Source organism: Pleurodeles waltl, chromosome 3_1 (assembly GCF_031143425.1).
Source record: "Pleurodeles waltl isolate 20211129_DDA chromosome 3_1, aPleWal1.hap1.20221129, whole genome shotgun sequence".
NCBI lineage: Eukaryota > Metazoa > Chordata > Amphibia > Caudata > Salamandridae > Pleurodeles > Pleurodeles waltl.
Window position 1 is genome coordinate 1902167969 of NC_090440.1, and position 18528 is coordinate 1902186496.

At 46.7% G+C, this 18528-nt stretch overlaps 1 protein-coding gene across 4 annotated transcripts in view; it reads right to left on the reverse strand.

Annotated features, from left to right (window-relative positions):
• CDK15 (cyclin dependent kinase 15) overlaps positions 1-18528 on the reverse strand; it is a 426090-nt gene that overhangs the window by 95464 nt on the left and 312098 nt on the right. For all 4 annotated transcript variants that reach the window (XM_069226054.1, XM_069226053.1, XM_069226052.1 and 1 more), the window contains one exon: positions 17217-17356. In XM_069226054.1, the coding sequence (XP_069082155.1) occupies positions 17217-17356 (140 nt within the window). The remainder of the gene's footprint in view (positions 1-17216; positions 17357-18528) is intronic.

The following is an 18528-nucleotide window of genomic DNA, read 5'->3' on the forward strand; positions in this document are numbered from 1 at the left end:
ACACTGGCAGTGGCGGTTGTACTGCTTCCAGGCTGGCAGAGATGACTGCCATATTATGACCACGGCAGTGATCCCTTCCACATACAGCCAATGCATCGCTTGAACCACCAGTGCGGTGCGGCCACCGGTCACAGCGGTTGCCACCTGCAGCCCGGCGGAACACCATTCACCGCCCACCGTATTACGACATAGCAGACCCATATAAAAGGAGAGACTCACCTCCAGGGATACAGAGAAGTCTGCAGTTGCCATGGAACCGAACTGGAAGTCCTGCCAATGCTGTACCACGCGATGGGAGTCAAGGAGCAGTGACATCGATGAAGACGACAACCGTTAGTACAGCTGCCCAGCACACAAGGGAGGGAGGGGAGAGTTACACACCCACACGCATGACAAACACCATACACACATACCACACACATGGAGAACAATCCACTGAAAAATACAACTACTACATAAGCCAGAAGAAAAGAAAGCCAGGACGAATACCTGTGAGTCAACCACTGTATTCCGGTGGGAATAGCGCCCACAACAAAACTGTAACTATATACAAAGGGCCATTGGTCAGTTCAATTGTCCATGGCAACCTACAAGGCAATGAAATAGGCCTAAATTGACTCCTGACAGCCCACGTGACGCCACTGGGCAGGGACACCAATGTGGAAGGCAGGCACCTCAGGGGGCAGGAGGGGCAGGGGTTTCTTTTTGGAAGGGGGTCTTTGGACTTTGGTTTGGGAGGGGGTGGGCTCTTGCTCCTCTGTTTAGGAAATGGTGGAGTGGGTCTGGAGCAGGGGGTGGGAGTGGCTGCCATGTGTCCTAGAGAGGAAGTCTTCTTAGCGGGGGAGGGACATTGGAAACACTAGGGGGGCCATGGGAGGACTGGGAGCTGGAGGGACTGGGCTGGGGGAGCGGGACCTTATGTCTAGGAACAACACAGGGTGGGTCAGGAGGAGAGAAGAGGTCAAGGCAGACAAGGAAACGTTTTTTAGGTACAGTAGGGCGGACTGTAGGAGCAGGTTTGGGAGTGGAGGTAGAGGGAGTGGTTGCAGGACGTGTAGGTGTGCTGGACTGGGTTGTAGGTGCATGCAAAGTGTGCTTGTGTGAGGTGGATGACTGCTGAGTGCTTGAGTGGGAGCATAAATGTGTTTTTGGAGGAGGGGGGAAGAGAGGGAGGGAGAGGACAAACAGGTCATGTGTATGTATGTTGGGGTGGTGTCTGCAAGTGAGGTGGGTGTGCTGCATGTGGTCGTGATGATGGTGGTGGTGACTGTGCATGTGGTGAATGGGGTACTAGTCTGCGTGTCTGCTGTTGTGGTGACTGTAGGCAAGGCTGAACAGGTGGCAGGATCTGGGACTGAGGATGCAGTGTTTGCAGGTGTGAGTGCTGATGTGACTGTGAGGGAGGAGGTGGAGGGGGAGACAGTGGAGGCAGTGGCTGTTGTTGTGTGAGCGTCTGTGTGTTGGCTGTGTGCATGCTTGTGGTGTGCTCTGTGGTGCTTGTGCTAATCTTTGTGAGTCCTATCTGTTGTCTTGGATGCGTGCATGTCTGATTGTGTGCTTGGGATGGATGGGGGGAGAGGGCTCTGGGACTGGGTACAGGTAGTTGGAGAGGGGATGGAAGAACTAGGGACACTGCCTGCCATCAAAGAGGAGACCAGAGCATGAAACGGTCTCTGTAGGCCAGCCATGCCAACGTGAAAGCCCTCCAGGTAGGCATTGCATTGCTGCATCTGGGATGCCAGCACCTGGGTGACATTCACTATGGTTGACTGCCCTACAGAGATGGATCTTAGGAGGTCAATAGCCTCCTCAGTGAGGGCAACAGGGCTGACAGGGGCAGGAGCTGAGGTGCCTGCGGTGAAGGAGACGCTCACCCTCCTGGGTGAGCAGGCATGGGCAACTGGGTGGGAGGCAACTGGGAGGGTGGGGCTGGAACGGGAGGTGACGGAAGATGATGTTGCCAGGGTGGTCCCAGAGGGGTCCACCACCAGGAGCTCCCATCGGAGGAGGAATCAGAGTCAGTAGTATCAGCTCTTGTCTCCCCCATGGTGCTCCCATCGCCCTCCAACCCACTGGGCCCCCCAGCATTGGTGGACACTGCCTCCTAGGTCCCGTGGGCTGCAGCTCCCCCACTCGCCAGTGCCCGTGCTTCTTCGCCAGATGATGCAAATGCACACAAGGACAGGAGAAGAAAAGGATGGAGGGTGGGGGAGAAATAAAGGGAGCACAGGGTCAATAATAGTAATACCAGCACATATGGCATGTATATCACAATAACTCACTGGCAAAATACACTATGCAGTGACAACCACAATACCACACCATTGCCTGGAAACAACAGCTGAAATGAACTCTGAAGAAACTGCCATTTGCACACCTACTGAGACTCACTAATCCAGGTCTGCCTTTTGACAAAGACACAGTTACACTTACTCCGTTACAGTGTCTGCATAACTTGCAATTGCCAGGTCATATTACCTAGGCAGTGGACATCACAGCATCACTCCAACACTGGTGAGTCAGGATGTAGGCCCTTACTGAAGCAGATATCCCAGCAAATGACTAATACCAATTGTACATACCACTCACCATTGCAATGCAGAACCATACAACATTACCTACAAGGGCAAACGAGGCATACACTGACTGTTCCTTTGGCATCCAAAGATCATGACAGGCATCAGGAAACAAATGTACACAGTGAGTACTCACCCCTTTGTGGCTGCTGCGCTGGCCTCAAGCGCCCATCCAACTCTGAGTTGGCCACCGCCAGTATGCGGGCCATTACGGGGGTCAGGGTCCGACGGGCACCCCTCCCTCGTTGTGAGGACGTCCCCAGCTGGGCCTCCGCAGTCTTCCGGGCCCAGTGTCTCCGGTCCTCCAACCTCTTTCTGCACTGGGTGCTCTGCCGGCCAGCTATGGACCCCCAGGGTTCACACGTCCTTGGCGATTGCACGCCATAACCCTTTCTGGGGCTGACCTGCATAGGAAACACAGACAGAAGGACACCATTAACTACACACTGCAGTCAGTTACAGTAACGGACTACATACTACATAGATCCCACAATCATCGTACTCATCACTCGTACCTCTGTGTACATATTGCATGCAGCAGACAATACTCCCCAGTGACACACTGCATGCACACACACACATCAACATACAGCCATGCCGCATCCAAAATACATAAAAGGTGCTCACCTGTTGATCTGGAGGCCCATACAACTGTCCATACAAGGGTAGGACCCTATCCACAAGCTTCTCCAGTTCTTCATATGTGAAGGCTGGGGCCCTATCTCCTGTAGCACGGGCCATTGTGGATTCCAGACACAGTACACAGCACCTCACGCAGTGGAGGTCTTGACAGGGTGAGAGCCAGGAGTCAAGTGACATGGGCTTCTGAAAATGGCAGTCACGTCTGTGCCGGTAATCACCGTCACCGCTGGCGGTGATCATCATTGGCCCCTGTGCTCTATAGACTTCATTGCTAACCAATGAGGAGTTGCACGGCGGTGCAGACCGCCCTCCACCATGACGTCAAACGCCGGCAGAGTGAGGTCACTTCCACCTGTCCTCTGCATGCAGGACAGGCGGGCCATTTTCTGTTTGTTGTCACAATAGGGAATTAAATGTGCACCATAGGTACTTATGGTACACACCAAGGAAATCGCTACATGTCTACATTATACATTTGGTGGCAGAATCTGGCTCATAAATAAGAGCTCATACTAAAAAAAGAAAAGTAGTTGACATATATGTTACATGTGATGGGACAAACAATGTCTCACAACTTTCATTGCATCTGTGAAGTACTATGACTATTTAATGAAAATGTATAGTATCAGAAGTCTGTTTGTATGTAGAGGTCACCTGAGCACATTCCAATCATTGGTTGCCTGAAATGTATGACAGCTCTGTTTACTGTGATTTTGTGTTTTTTCACCTTCTTGATATCACACACTTGTGATGCTTTGTTTGTTCTGATACCATCCACTGCAGAGGAGGAGGAATGCACCTGTGTACAGACCCCCAGTTGACTTGGCTACACTGGAGGAACGCCATATAATTCTCACCTATCATCTGGACAGAGCCACAATCACTGAACTGTGTGCACAATTGTAGCCAGATCTCATTACTGCTCTTCGTAGTCCTACTGCACTACCTCCCATAGTACAGAGGCTGTCAGTGCTCCACTTCCTGGCCAGTGGATCATTTCAGGTGACAGTGGGCGTGGCTCCGGTGTTTCTGGAAGTGCTGAGAAGGGTGCTGACTGCCTTGTTGAAACACATGAGCAGCTATATCACACCCCCCCAAAGTGATAAATTGCTGAATGTAAAGGCTGCTTTCCACACAATGGGACATATTCCACTTGTGATTGGGTCCCTCCCAGGATAATTGAGCAGGTGTTCAGAAATAGTAAGAGTTGCCATTCTATAAATGTGCAAATGGTGTGCCTTGCTGATCAGTATATTTCCCACGTTACTGCCAAATTTCCAGGATCTGTACATGATGCCTACGTAATGAGGAACAGCAGTGTCCCACAGATGATGGTACAACTACAGAGAGAGAAAGTCTGGCTCCTTGGTGAGCATGATGTTACACACAATGTATGTCACAGTATGTTACCTGGAGTTGTCCTCTGTCATATTGTACACATGTATTGTGAGTTTCTCACTATTTCCAGGTGACTCCGGCTACCCAAACCTATCCCGGCTGTTGACACCTATGAGGAATCCGAGCACAGAGGCAGAGAATCGATACAATGAGGCACATGGACGGACCTGAAGAGTCATTGAAAGAACATTTTTGCTACTGAAAGCCAGGTTCAGGCTCCTAAATATTTCTGGAGGATCCCTACTCTACTCCCCTGTGAAGGTCTGCCAGATAGTCGTGGCCTGCTGCATGCTTCACAATTTGGCCCTCAGAAGGCATGTGCCATTTTTGCAGGAGGAGGGGGGAGACAAGGCACCTGTGGCTGCAGAGTAAACTGGAGACAGTGATGAAGATGGGGAGGAGGATGATGTGGACAACAGGACACATCTAATACACCAGTACTTCCAATGACAGTCAAGTAAGACTGTAGTTCTGTTCATACCACCAGTTCAATGAAGACCTGTGTGGAAGCAATGGTGTACCAAGCTCTAATATGTGCATGATGAAACCTAACACTGTTCCATCTGTGGTTAGTGTTGCCAGTGGTGTTATGATTGGTTAGAAAGCTAATTCTGCCTATGCAATCTATCTGCTGTTTTGTAGTTTCACATACATGCCCACGTCTAACTCTGTCCATACAGTACTTAGCATTTGTTGCTGGAAATGTAGTGTGATTTTGAACGTGCTTACACAATCTCTCTGTGATTTCATTGTCCCTGACAGTTTGGCCTGGACTAGGTATTATAGAGGAGGGATTGGCTTACTGAGAACATGGCATAGCTAACACCGTGGTATCTTGTCTAAGGCTCATACAAAAGTTGTGTATTGCTCACAAGTAGTATTTGGAGTTCATTGCATTGCAAAATATCAAGTTGATGTGACCAGATGAATGTAGGCTGTCATGTTACAGGGACTCGTGTTGCTTTGCTTCCCTTTACTGCTAGTTTGAATGTCACTAAAGATTTCACTTTTTTCAGATGTTGGTGTGGTCATCACTGTGTACTCATGGAATGCCTACAGACTGCTTTCACACAGTTGGGTGGATGGTGACTTATGGCAAGCACTTACACTGGTAATGTGTACCCCAAGCTGTCTGTACATTGGATGGATTCACACTTCTCATGATATTAGCACCTGGAATAAAGTTCAAGACATTGCATGTACATGCAAGACATGTACAAATCCTTCTGTTGCATTAAAGTGCATTTATTACAATTACAAAAAGGAAAGGATAGTGCAATTGAGTGGGGTGATGGTGGACGAAATCTTGAGTTTAGTGGCCCAGTTCGTTTGTGGCACAGGTCCAGTATCCATGTGGCCATAGGACAAAGGAGCAGTGGCAGTCCAAAGTGAACAAGGTGTCTCATTGGCACACAAGGGAGACATGTTTGTGTGGCTCACTTCCTGGCATTGGCTTTATCTTACCTACAGTCTCTGTAGGATGTCTGGCTCACAGGGAATGTTTGCAGGGTGGTTCCTCTGCTACAGAGGGAGGAGTGCTGGTGGTCTGTGAGTCCTGTGGAAGGGCTGCCAGTTCACTAGCTGCAGCAGATGTAGCGGGCTGGTCAGTACTCTGGCTAGTGGAAGGGGCCTGCTGTTGTGTTGTGGACTCATGCATGATCGTGGCAATTTCACTGAGCACCCCTGCAATGGAGGCCATGTTGGCATTGTGGGCCTGCAACTGCTGCATGACCTCCTGGTGGTGTTCCCTCTGAATCCTCTGGTTCTCCTTCAAGGTGGTAAGTACCTGGACCATCCTGTCCTGGGATTTCTGGTATGGTCCCAGGACATGTCAGTGCCTCCTGGGCAGTCAGTTCCCTGGGTTGGCCCACCCCTTGGCACACAGATATCCTCCCACTGGCCCAGGCCCCCTGTGCCTGTGTCCCCTGAACTGTGTGCCCACTCCCACCACACCAGGACCTTCTTCGTTTTGCTTGAGAGGTGTTGGCTCCATTCCCTAAACAGGTTGGCACACTGTTGGTTGACGTGTCCTGGGGACAGAAGTTTGGGGACGTTGGGTGTCTGCTGTTGTCGCGGAGTACGATGTAGAGTTCTCTGGGGTGGACTTGATGTTGCTTGTGGTGTCTCACTGATCAGTGGTACCAGATGGGCCAGGGAGATCTTCCAGATCCAGTCATCCAGAACGGCTGTCATCACTGGTGCCTTCTTCTGGTGGAGGACTGGGTTGACGTGCACATGCTGCCGGCTGAAATTGCCTGGGGTACCTGTGGACATGTATGATAGTTGTTAATTTCACCCTTAGATACATGTTCAGCATTGATGGGTTTCCCCATGGTATGGGTGTCGTTGTTCCACATTTGGTTCGTATATGGTGATGTATTTTGGGATTGGTAGTGCTTCACGCTGACCATGCATTACTTATGTGTGTGAATGTTGACTTTGGGGAGGTGTGATTTAAGTGGGTTGGGCATGCAGGGGAAAATTGTTGTGGGTGGTTATGGTGGTGGTACTAAGTTTGGGATGGAGTGGGTTGAAGGGCTATAGGGTGACAGGGAGACATGCCAAGCAGGTGTATGTGGTGGTAGAGAAGTATGAGTGACTTACCAGTGTCCTGCCCTCCAGTGACTCCAGTGAGGCTCTTCTCCTCCCATGTTGTCAACTGTGGGGGAGGAGGTGCGGGTCCACTGCCAGTCTTCATGACAGCAATGTGGTGCCTGGATGCCATTGCACGCACTTTCCCCCATAGGTCGTTCCACCTCTTTCTTATGTCGTCCCTTGTGCATGGATAGGTTCTCACAGAGTTCACCTTGTCCACGATTCTACGCCATAGCTCCATCTTCCTTGCAATGGATATCTGCTGGACCTGTGCACCAGACATCTCTGGCTCTACCCTGGCGATTTCGTCTACCATGACCCGCAACCCCTCATCAGTGGACAGGGGTTCTTTTGTGGGGACATGCCGATTGTGTAGTGGGTGTTGTGCAGAGGGTGGAATGTTTGGTGGGGGTGCAGGGTGTGTGAGTATGTGGGATGCTGTGAAGTAGTGATTGAGTGTAGTGGTGTTGTGTGTGTTTGGTGTAGAGGTAGGATGTGTGGTGTGTGTTGCGTAAAGTGTATTGGTAGCTGTGGTTTGTGTGTGCAGTTCTAGGGATATGTGGGCTGGCAAGGTGTAGCAGAATTTTGGATTTTGCAAAGAATTGTGGGTTGTGTGGGGCTGTGTTTTATAGTGCTGTTGGTGGGTGTGTACGGTATGTGTATGTGTATAAGGTGTGGGTAATTCAATCTGGCCAATGTTGGCTTCTGTTGTGGGGTGGAAAAATCGACTGTGGCGGTCCGCATCACCAATGGGTTACCGCAATGGGTTGATGGATCGCTGTGGTGATTCGTGGGTCGTTATTTGGAGGGCGGTTTGTTGTTTGCGGGAGGTAAGGGTGGTGGGACCGACTCTCTCCCGCCTTTGTTGGCTCTGACGGTGTCGCAATTATGGCTGCTTTCTGGTGGTTTTTGGTTTTATGACTCATGATATGGCAGGGCGATTGCCCCCTCCGCAGCAGTCTTTTGGCAGCCGTCACCCCGGCGGTCTTCAGTATAGACCGCCAAAGTCATAATGAAAGCCAATGTCTTTTGCATGTTATCTCCTTTGTGCATAGGCCTTCATTTTCTTTTCTATAGGTTTCTTCTTCAATACTCGCTCTTGTGTTGGTCCATTGAGGTAACTTGTCCATCATTGCTCTCCCAAACATCAAAATTGCAGGTCTTTCACCTGTGGTCGAGTGAGGAGCTGAATGGTAAGCTTGTAGGGTGGACAGTCCTTAGGTCAAGCTTTTCTAATGCAGCACGCTGAACAGCTTTCTTGAAAGTACTCATGAAACGTTCAGCAAAGCCATTAGGCTATGACCAAAGAGATGTGCTCTTTTAATGCTTCACATTAAGCAGATTGAGAAAGGGTCTGGATTCTCGACTAATGAAAGGTGGGCCTTTGTCAGATTTCAAAATCGCAGGAATGCCCCATGTCACAAAAATGCCCTCTGTTCTCTCAATGACTCTTTCCTGAGTGACAGTTGAGAGATCTTCTACTAATAGAAAATGAGAGTATTCATCCACAATCACCATCAAGTGATGTCCATTGTCAAGTGGACCAAAAAGTCAACAGCAATTCTTTACCAAGCATGCTTTGGCAACTCTGATGTTTAAGGGGTGTTGAGTGATTTTCCATGACGGGCAGTTGAATAGATAACAGGCCTTTAATTCTCTTTCAACCCTTTTATCGAGATGGAGACACCAAACTCGATCTCGGAGAGCTCCTTTTGTGACGATTCCACAATGTCCTTCATGAGCCACTACCATTATCTGTTGTCGCAAAGTCTCCAGAATAAAAATTCTTGAACCCCTCAGGATAATGTCTTCTTGTGTCACGGACAGTTCATCTTTAGCATTTTTTAACTCCTAGTATTCACTGTCACAGGTAAGAGGTCGAGTATATTGGTTCTTTGACTGATGGGTAAGAATATCTTTCAGTTTTAACACGACACACTTGTTATATAGCCATTTTAGTCATGTCTCTGGGCACGGTGTTTTAGCAACTAAGCCTGCTGCTTGTGTCCTTTAGCCTAGTGACATTTTATTCTGCTTCATTTTAATATTTTAGAATCGGACACATTCGTGGTGGTGTTTTCTTTTCTTTATCCAGCTGTTCTTTTGCCTACGAAAGCATTACATTTCTTAGCACGATATTCTTTTCACTCTGTGCTTTCCTCAAGACTGCAATGAGATAGGATTGTCAGCACAAGTGGTACAATGCATCGCTAACGTTCACAGATGTATCCTTATATAGGGACATTTCTCAGAACATCAGCTGTTTTATTATAAAATATTTTCCCTGCCCCATACACGTTAGGGGGAGGTTCCAGCCAGATGACCACAACCACATGCTGATTGAATTTTCTGCAGCTGCTTGCTGTGACTATTGATTCCGTGACCTACCTGGGGATGGTGTCTCTATAGACACAGGCTTCCTTGCTACTGTCATATTCAGGTATGGGGATGATGTCTTCCCAGGGGGGAATCCTGAAGGGCGGATTAGGGCTTATCCTGCTGTGCCCTAACATAGCTTAGGTAGGAATTGCATATATTGGACAGAGTGACAGTATGGTGGGACTTTTCCTGTGTTTCACTTTCCTTGTCACCATTTTATTTCTAGTATGTATGTTTCATCATTCTAATTATTGCATTTCATGCCATTTTATCCAGGACACAGCTGATTCAATAAACCTTATTGAGCCATGCCTCTGTCTTTGTCTGTGTGAAACTAATGCAACTAAGAGAAAAGGATGAGATCTGATCCACCACGATTTCCCCAAGAAGTCATCATGTCATGCACCTGGTTGCCACAAATCATCCCTGCTCTTGGGCAGACATGAGGCGCTGATAGCTGTCTGGAAACGGATTAGGCCGACAGTTGTCACATGGTGTGAGATTGGACTCAGTTCTCTACAATTCAGGTGGTTTTACCGCCCAAATCCAGCAATCTCATTAGGATAATGAGAGCCCACGCAACACTATCTTCACTCATGGCACTGACAATTTGCTCCAGGTGTGTTTGATTTCACAATAAAATTTATGTGGGCTTCAGATGTCTTGACCCTACATAGGGACTCTGGAGAAGTAGTTGGCAGGGTTTTAATCTTTCCCAGGGTGATGCACGATTGTGTGGTTGTATTCTTGTAATCGTAGACCCCAAAGTTCAATGCATGGAGTCATCTTGACCTGTGGATTACCAAATATAGTCCACAATGCTTGATAATGTGTCACAAGCATCAAAGGTTTTCATTTTAGGAACATATGGGAATGTTCACAAGCCTATACTACTGCTAAACTCTGTTTTTGAGGTTGTGAATAAGCACAGTCAGTCTGGGACAAACTATTGCTTGCATGTGCCACAGTAAGTCTTCCAGCATTTGAGTGTATGTTGTACTGTGCAAGGATTGCACCTATCCTGACCAAGCTACCGCCAACAACAACATCTGTATATAGCTTTGGATCAAAATATGCCATTTCAGTAGCATTTTCAATAGCTTGTTTGATTCTCTTAAAACTTTGCTTGCATTCATGTGACCAGTGAAATGAAACATTCATTTTCTTCAACTTTCTCAATGGTGCACTCAGAGTGGCAACGTGTTTTATCTATCTGGAACAGTAACTGGCCATGCCAAGGAATGAACGTAACATGGAAACATGTTATGGGGGACTGACAGTTGACAGCTCTTACACTTTAGCTGTGTTATACCACCATCAGAAATGATATGGTCAAGTCATTTTAGCTTTGTCTTATTGAACTCACGTTTATCAGCATTAAACCTGCATCAACAAGTAGACACACTTGCCTGTGAGGTTTATCGTGTTGATTCTGTGTAGCTCCAAAAACTAAGATGTCATCACTATAGTTAAAAGCATTCATGACAGGCTATATGATACGTTTAATGACATCGTGCAAAAATCTCTGCCGCTGATGACACACCAAAACTGAGTCTTTTGTATTGAAACAAACCAATATGTGCAAAAAAGGCTGTAATGTACCTGCAATTCTCCTTGAATTCCAACTGATGATATCCTTTATTTGGATCAAGGTGTGAGAAGACTTTTGCATCAATTGTGTTATCATGTCAGCAATGTCCAGACCTGGATGTCATTCTCTTTCAGTTGCCTTGTTCACTTAACACATATCCAGGCAGATGTGTACAGCTCCTTCACTGTCCTTTTTGGGCACTACCACTCTGGAGGACACCAATGGCATCGGAGCAGTAGAATGCTCAATGTTACCATATTTAGTTCATGATTTGAGGTCCTTTTCAACAGCTTCTTGTAAATGAAATGCAATTCGTCTGTGTAATTGAGCAACAGGACGGGCATCCTCATTAATATGCAATTGTACTTTCATAGTCTTATGTTTTCATAACCCATGAAACAACAGAGGAAACTGACTTACTATTTCATGATGAGTATTAATGTTGTAGTTCACTGAGCAAAAAGAACAGATTATGGACGGAATGCTGAACTCACTGACCCGTCATAGATCTGGGCCCAGTCCACCGTATTTTTTGCTCTGCACACCATTCCAGTTTGGACCCAGCCAAATGCAAATCAGTCTTGACCCTGCTCTCCATAGTCCAGCCCGAACTGCCAGGCCAAGTCCTTCCTGAACCAGAAACCACCATCCTGGGACCAGTTTAGGGGTATCACCACTCACCAGCCAGGCTAGCCTGAATCTGGTGGTGTAACGATCACAGGGCCCACGTCTGGGCATACCTTTCCTACTTAGAGCGACTAATGCAAAAAGAACAGATGATGGGCAGAATGTTGACCCCTAGTCACAGATCTGGGCCTAAATATATCATTTATTTGTTCGCCACGCCATACCAGTTTGGACCCAGCCATGTGCAAATCAGTTTTGACCCTGCTTCCCATGGAACAGTCCACCACAGACTGCCGGGCCAAGTCCTTCCTGGACTGGAAACAAGCATCTTCAGACCGGTTTCAGGGTATCACACCTCATCAGCCAGACAACCCTTAATCACGGTGGTGTATCGAGCACTGGACCCATGTATGGGCATACCCATAGCCTCCCTACTTAGGGTGACAAATGGAAAAAGAACAGATGATGAACGGAATGCTGAACAATGTCAAAAATTCACCCCTCAGTCACAGATCTGAAATCAGTCCCATATCAGCAGCTAAACAGGCACTTGAAGCCGTACATTGAAGCACGTGAATGGACGTTTGCACTTTTTTTTCTTGTGTTTCATGGTCTCTACAAATGAGCCTTTACTTTTCAAGGGTGTCAATGCTGCCCATGTGTATACTTCAGTTTTCAGTGGTGTTAGTCACGGCAATGAAGATTGTTATATTTCTCCTCAGGCATAATATTTATTGCCTCACCACTGTTGACGATAAAAGGTATGGAACAACTGTTTATTTTCAGTGTAATCTTAAGACAATGTTTGAATGACTTTGGTGCTTTTTCATGTTGACATTTTTTTGACTGGTATTTTTCTTCACATGCGGCCAGTCCAACATGTGCACATTTTTCTGAAGTAAACATCGACATTGCACAATCATCTTCTTCACTTTCACTTGATATCAATGAACTTTTTGACAATGATTTAGATGATGATCGACATTGTTTGATGTCGATTTGTCTCAACTGATGCTTTGCCTTGTGGGCATGCATTGAACAACCCTTCTGGTGCGTTGGGTTGGCCATTTTGTTGTTGTATCGTGATGCACTTACTTTTTGCCTTGCCAACAGTTACAAAATGCTTCTCTTTCCCACAGCCTTTGCATATTTGTCAAATGGAGGACATTTACATTCATGTGGAAAAAACAATCTGCACCTGAAACACAACTTCTTTATCTTTGGCCACATCACCTTGTGTCCTTCAGCTCTGTGTTTCTGCTTGCTTTTCATGTTCATGAATCTGACAGGCATCCATCAATAACTCTGAGATGTATTGCTTCTTCATCATTAAATTCATTGAATTTACAGTGTTTGATAAGCATATTCATTCTATCAACAAATTTGTCAGTTTTCTCCAACTTTTTGTCGTCCTTGACTGAAAATGTACCTTTTGTAAACTACGTTGGGCATTGGATTGCACTTTAGATTCAAATCTTTTTTAATTTGACAGTACTTGACTTCATCAGCTTGCAGAATTTTCATTATGACTTCTTTTACACCGTCACCAGCAAGTATCTTCAGGTTCTTGATGATCTTTTTGTTATCTGTTACTTCTAGTGCATCAATGAAATCATTGAATGTCTCCATCCAAGCAATCCAGCTATCACCAATGTTTTGCTTTTTGGCCGTATCGAATGGTGACAGCATTATAACCATTTGTGAGCTTTATTAACATTGATATCGGAGGTCACTCCAGCTTTATCTGCCTTCCATCAGAACCTGTTCCATTCATACCATCAGCCAGGCCTTTTGACGTGCTGGCCTCATGTTTATCTTTTAGAACTGTGGGAAATGCTTTTCATTGGAAGAATAGCCTCCTACGGTGCCTCTCGCCGCTTCAGGTATGGACGGCTCAACCATGGGCAATTCTCCTTGGACCAATTCCTAGTGCTGTGGTATGATGATTCTCTTTAATCAGTACTCCTAGGCAGTACTGGTAAGCAGGTGATCTTTCCTTATATCTGAATTGTTGTGTTTTCTGGTGTTCCTTTGCACTTTTTGACACCTGGTTGATCTCTGCCTAAAAGCGCTGCTGATTACAACATTATCATGTAACTTACTGCACTTTCAAAACTGGTAATATCCTCTTTCAGCAATAGCGCTCCATGTATTGTATAACTTTATATCGCGTAGTAGCATGGTACCTTCCTGTACGGCCTTGCCAGTAGGTTCTTGACCAATGTTGTACTTTGGCTCCACATATGCCAAATGTGGATTCTGCACTTCAACAAAGGTACACGTGGCACACAAGCAGTTTGCTAGGACCACGGCAAACGCTTTGGGAGGTCACTGTCGATCTTGGAAATACTAATCCCCTATCTCGTTGCCAGCTGTAGCGTCCTCCCCAGCCTGGATACCCACCAATGAATACGCCGCATACGGAGCTACGTATTACACGTCTTTATTCGTCTGTGTGTAACCGCAAACTCAAAATTCTAAACCTGCATTCACTTCACCACATTCTAACACTTATGTCACAGCTCTATGGAGTTCTTAAGAAGGCAAAAAGGTTTGTCAATCATACTCACACAACACTACAGCCCCAAGTAATTAGCATTGGCTGAGATTAATTCAAGCATTCCACCCAACAATATGTTGTATTTGTTGGAAATGGCCCTTTCTTCAGGATTATCCCCCATACTTTTTGCCTTTCTCCTTCTACTTTTCTAATACTCTTTTTGTTGACTTTAGGACTCTGGGCACTTTACCACTGCTAATCAGTGCTAAAGTGCATGTGCCTTCTCCCCTAAAAGTTGGCACGATTTGCTTACACCTATTTGGCTTATTTAATTTACCTGTGCCTTGTAAAATCGTATCCCATCTACCAAGGGCCTGTACTACTGCTACTAGTGGACCTGCAAATGTAGCCTTGCAAACTTGTCTCGGGCCTGCCACTGTAGGGCCTGTATGTGCATTTTACTACCACACTGACTTGGCAAGTTAAACTTCTTGCCAAGGCCTAAGCTCCCAGTTTACTACACCTAGGTCACCCCTAAGGTAGGCCCCAGATATCCCTGTGGGTAGGGTGCTGTGTATGTAAAATTGGGGCCATGTACCCTTACGGTTTACATGTAATAGTAGTGACAAAAAGCCTATTTTGTTTTTCACTACTGTGTGGACTGCTCCTCTCGTAGGAGAGCATTGGGAATTCCCATGTATATGTCTAAGTGGTCATTTCTGATCTGTGAGGAGTAGCATGGGCATGTGTTGGAATGGTAGTGAGAAATGCTGCTTACTGGTGTATTTAGATTTTACACTACTATTTTAGAAATGCCACTTATACAAAGTGGGCATTTTCTCTGTGCTTATAACTGTAGTGCTTTGACTCCAATCCACATCTATGGCAGAGTGGCAGCTCCACTTGGTGCATTTCCATTCAGCCACAAGACAGGAGGGGCTGGGTGTGACAGAAGAGGCATCTGCATACTGATAGTCATCCTGCCCTGGGGAGAGGAAGGGTCATTCACACCTTACATGTCAATAGGCTGTGTCCTCCACTCACACAATAGACTGATTACCCTCTACTGATGTCTGGAGCCAGGGCTGGGTTGAAAGTGGGTTGTGTTTCACTTGGAAGCTTTGAAGGGTTCCTTTTGAAGTCATCCCTTCTTCAAAGATGTTTTGGAGTATAATTGCAGGGGCTATGACCCCATAATTATAGAGCACTTTTGGAACTGGGACTGAACCTCTGTCAGAAGGACTGCTGAGCTGCCCAATGGACTCATTAGGACTTCTCTTCTGCTGTTGCCCTGCTCCCTGCTACTTGCTAGGTGACCTAAAGTACTCACTGGATTGCTCTTCTGCTTGTTGCCCCGCTTCAAGCTGCTCCCTGACCCTGTTCTGCCAAGGCACTGTGGTGCTGCCAGGAGAGAACACCATCAAAACCACTGGTCTTGTTGCGCTGTTTCCCCTCTTCTCCTTTAGTGCCCAGGGTGGGGGGAGTGCTGTGGTGGAAACTGTGGGAGTGCTGTTACCTGCTCCTATGGATGTACCTTGGTGTGCGGTGAGCGCTTGATACTGCCGGGAGCCACAGGTGATTTCTCCTGCTCTTGGTTACACCCTTTCCCCACACTGCTGAATGATGCAAGCAGGTGTAGTTTGCCGCTATGGAGCCTGTCCAGAGGAGGCCCACCACCGTGTATGCAGCAGCCTGACCTCTGCCCAGAGGAGAGGCTGACGGTGAGTTGTACCCTGGGGGAGTTTGGCAGCCACTGCACAACCTTGGCTAGAGGCCCAGCCCAACCTAAGGAGAAAAGCTGAATTTATTAAAGCCACTGCGCCGCACGCTCACGGGCAGGGACCTCTTTGGAATTCTGCACATGGGAGCCCACGGAGGGGTTCCCTGCAATCCTCTACCATTTGCGTGCACCCCCATTCCTCCTTACCTTGTACAGGGCCCGGGGACATTGCTTGCTGAGGATATTGAATCACCATAGCGGCCCGAAGAGAGGCGTGGGGTCACCGCCGTGAAAAGTTGCAATAATTACTGTAGTTGTTTCTGCACCCTACGTTTTGCTGGTGAATGTAATCCTTGTCATGAGATCCCTAATTACCAATCTATGACTATTGTGAGAGCATGTGTGCTGCACCCTATGTTCCTTTGGGGAATATTTTGTGATTCATAACTGTATGGCAAACTGTGATGATTCATAGATGTTACCACTGCATGTCATGTCCTGATATAATTATGGTTTTGTTGCTTACATTATCAGGATAGCAAGTAACCTTTCAGTAATTGCATATTATGCACAGTACTTATGATTTAAGTTGTTTTGGTGTTATGATATATCAGCAATATGATCATATATATTTATACAATCCTAGGTGGAATCCCTTTTGTGGTGTATTTATTGTGTCAGTGGTGTGAGTGTGTTGCAAAAATGCTTTACACATTGTCTCTGGGGATTACCCTGACTTCTCTGTGCCAAACTAGCAAGGGGTGAGCACAGGTTATCTTTGGTGTGTAGCTTACTTGCCCTGACTAGAGTGGTGGGTTCTGCCTGGCTTCGGTGTGTAACCTAGCCAACCAGAAACCCCATTTCTAACAGTCTTCCTCTATTTCTTCACCATCATTATTTTTTTAATCATATTTTTCTTAGTCAACACAGTAGTGGAGAGGCTTACACAGAAATATCTCAATCAAATAGTAGGTTGGCTGCAAAGTCAGACAAACATTTAGCAATGGAGCCTCTGACTAGTCAGTAGGGATATGACAGAGCGAGCTGCATGTCAGGTGCAACCTGACTTCTTTCTGATTCTGCCATTGCCCTACTTACCTTTTAGAATGATAACCTTCTGGAAAAATCATCATGCCTATGTGCACGAGCTGGAAATCGGTTAGAATAGTAACCAAGTAAGTAACTCACCATCAGGGAGCTGATACAGCTGACGTGGCAAGGTCTGGAAGAAATAAAGCTCCAATGCCCGCTCGGCAGAGACACGATCTCGAGGGAAGCATTTCAGCATTCTGGATGCCAGCTCTTCAGCTCCCTTCACTCTCCCCAACCTGAAAGACAAATCTAAATGAAGGGTGCTATATGTTCCTCTTCACAGTAGTCCTCTGCAAATTCTGATGCAGTATATCCATTCTTGTAATGCATAGGAGCTTGCAGTAGCTTGCAGTAGGACAACAAAAAGCAGTTCTTCACTAAGCTGTCCACATTTGCAGGAAACCATGGTTTGTAAACCAAAACAAATCCAAGATATGCCCCCCACCACAAAATGGAGTTCTGAACTACTTTAACAAGAACTTAGAAAATTAGAAAGAATAATTACATCTTCTAATGTGTTGTCATGTGACCAGTGCATAATTTGAGCTGGTGGTTGCCAGTGGCGGCCACCAGCACTCATTTTTGGGGACCAGCACTTATCTTTCTTCATCGGACATTTTGTGAGAGCAAAAAAAGGACAACACACCAACGGGAAAGAAGGACGAAGAGAAAAACAGAAAACATTAGTAAAGGGAGAAAACAGTAACCTGCAAGAAAAAGATAAAGAGGTAGGGAGTGCCTGGCAAGGAATTTAGGAGGCCCGAGGTGGATTCAGGATTACCTAGCTTTGGTTATTGGTGTGCTGACATTTAATACTGATACCTGCAGTCGTCTGAGCAGTGCTTTGGGTACCAGCACTCTTTATTTTCCAAATGAAGCACTACGTGTAGCTGTGACACCGTTTCCATGGCCATGCTCAACAGAACGAAAGAAAAGATACATGGTCTCTTTGCAGACCAAGAGATGAAGGAGCCATGGGGCTGAGATGAGCAGACATCACCATGGCTTGGTGTCTGCCATGAAATAATAACATCCTTTGGTCCAGCCAACTATGGATAAACACTGATTTCAAAAGGTTTGGAAAACACTGAGAACATTTTCAAACTGGAGCTTTACATTGCATGGAGAATCTCTGCATGACTTCCGCCTGTTGTGACCAGGACTTGGAACTGAGGTCTGCAAACCTGCCAGCTGGGTGAGGGGACTTCGCTCAAGAGAATCAAGACCACTCACCTTGGACCACCAGCATCTGCCTGACTGCCAAGATCAGAGGACCCTGTGAGGAGGAGAGTGCCTGGAGGGAGTGAGGTCCAATGGGGATCCTATTGAGTGGATCCCTGAAGCACAGTGTGAGATCCTGCATCCATGCTGAGGACCATTGCACCGATCAGGCCATCTGCCCAAGTGC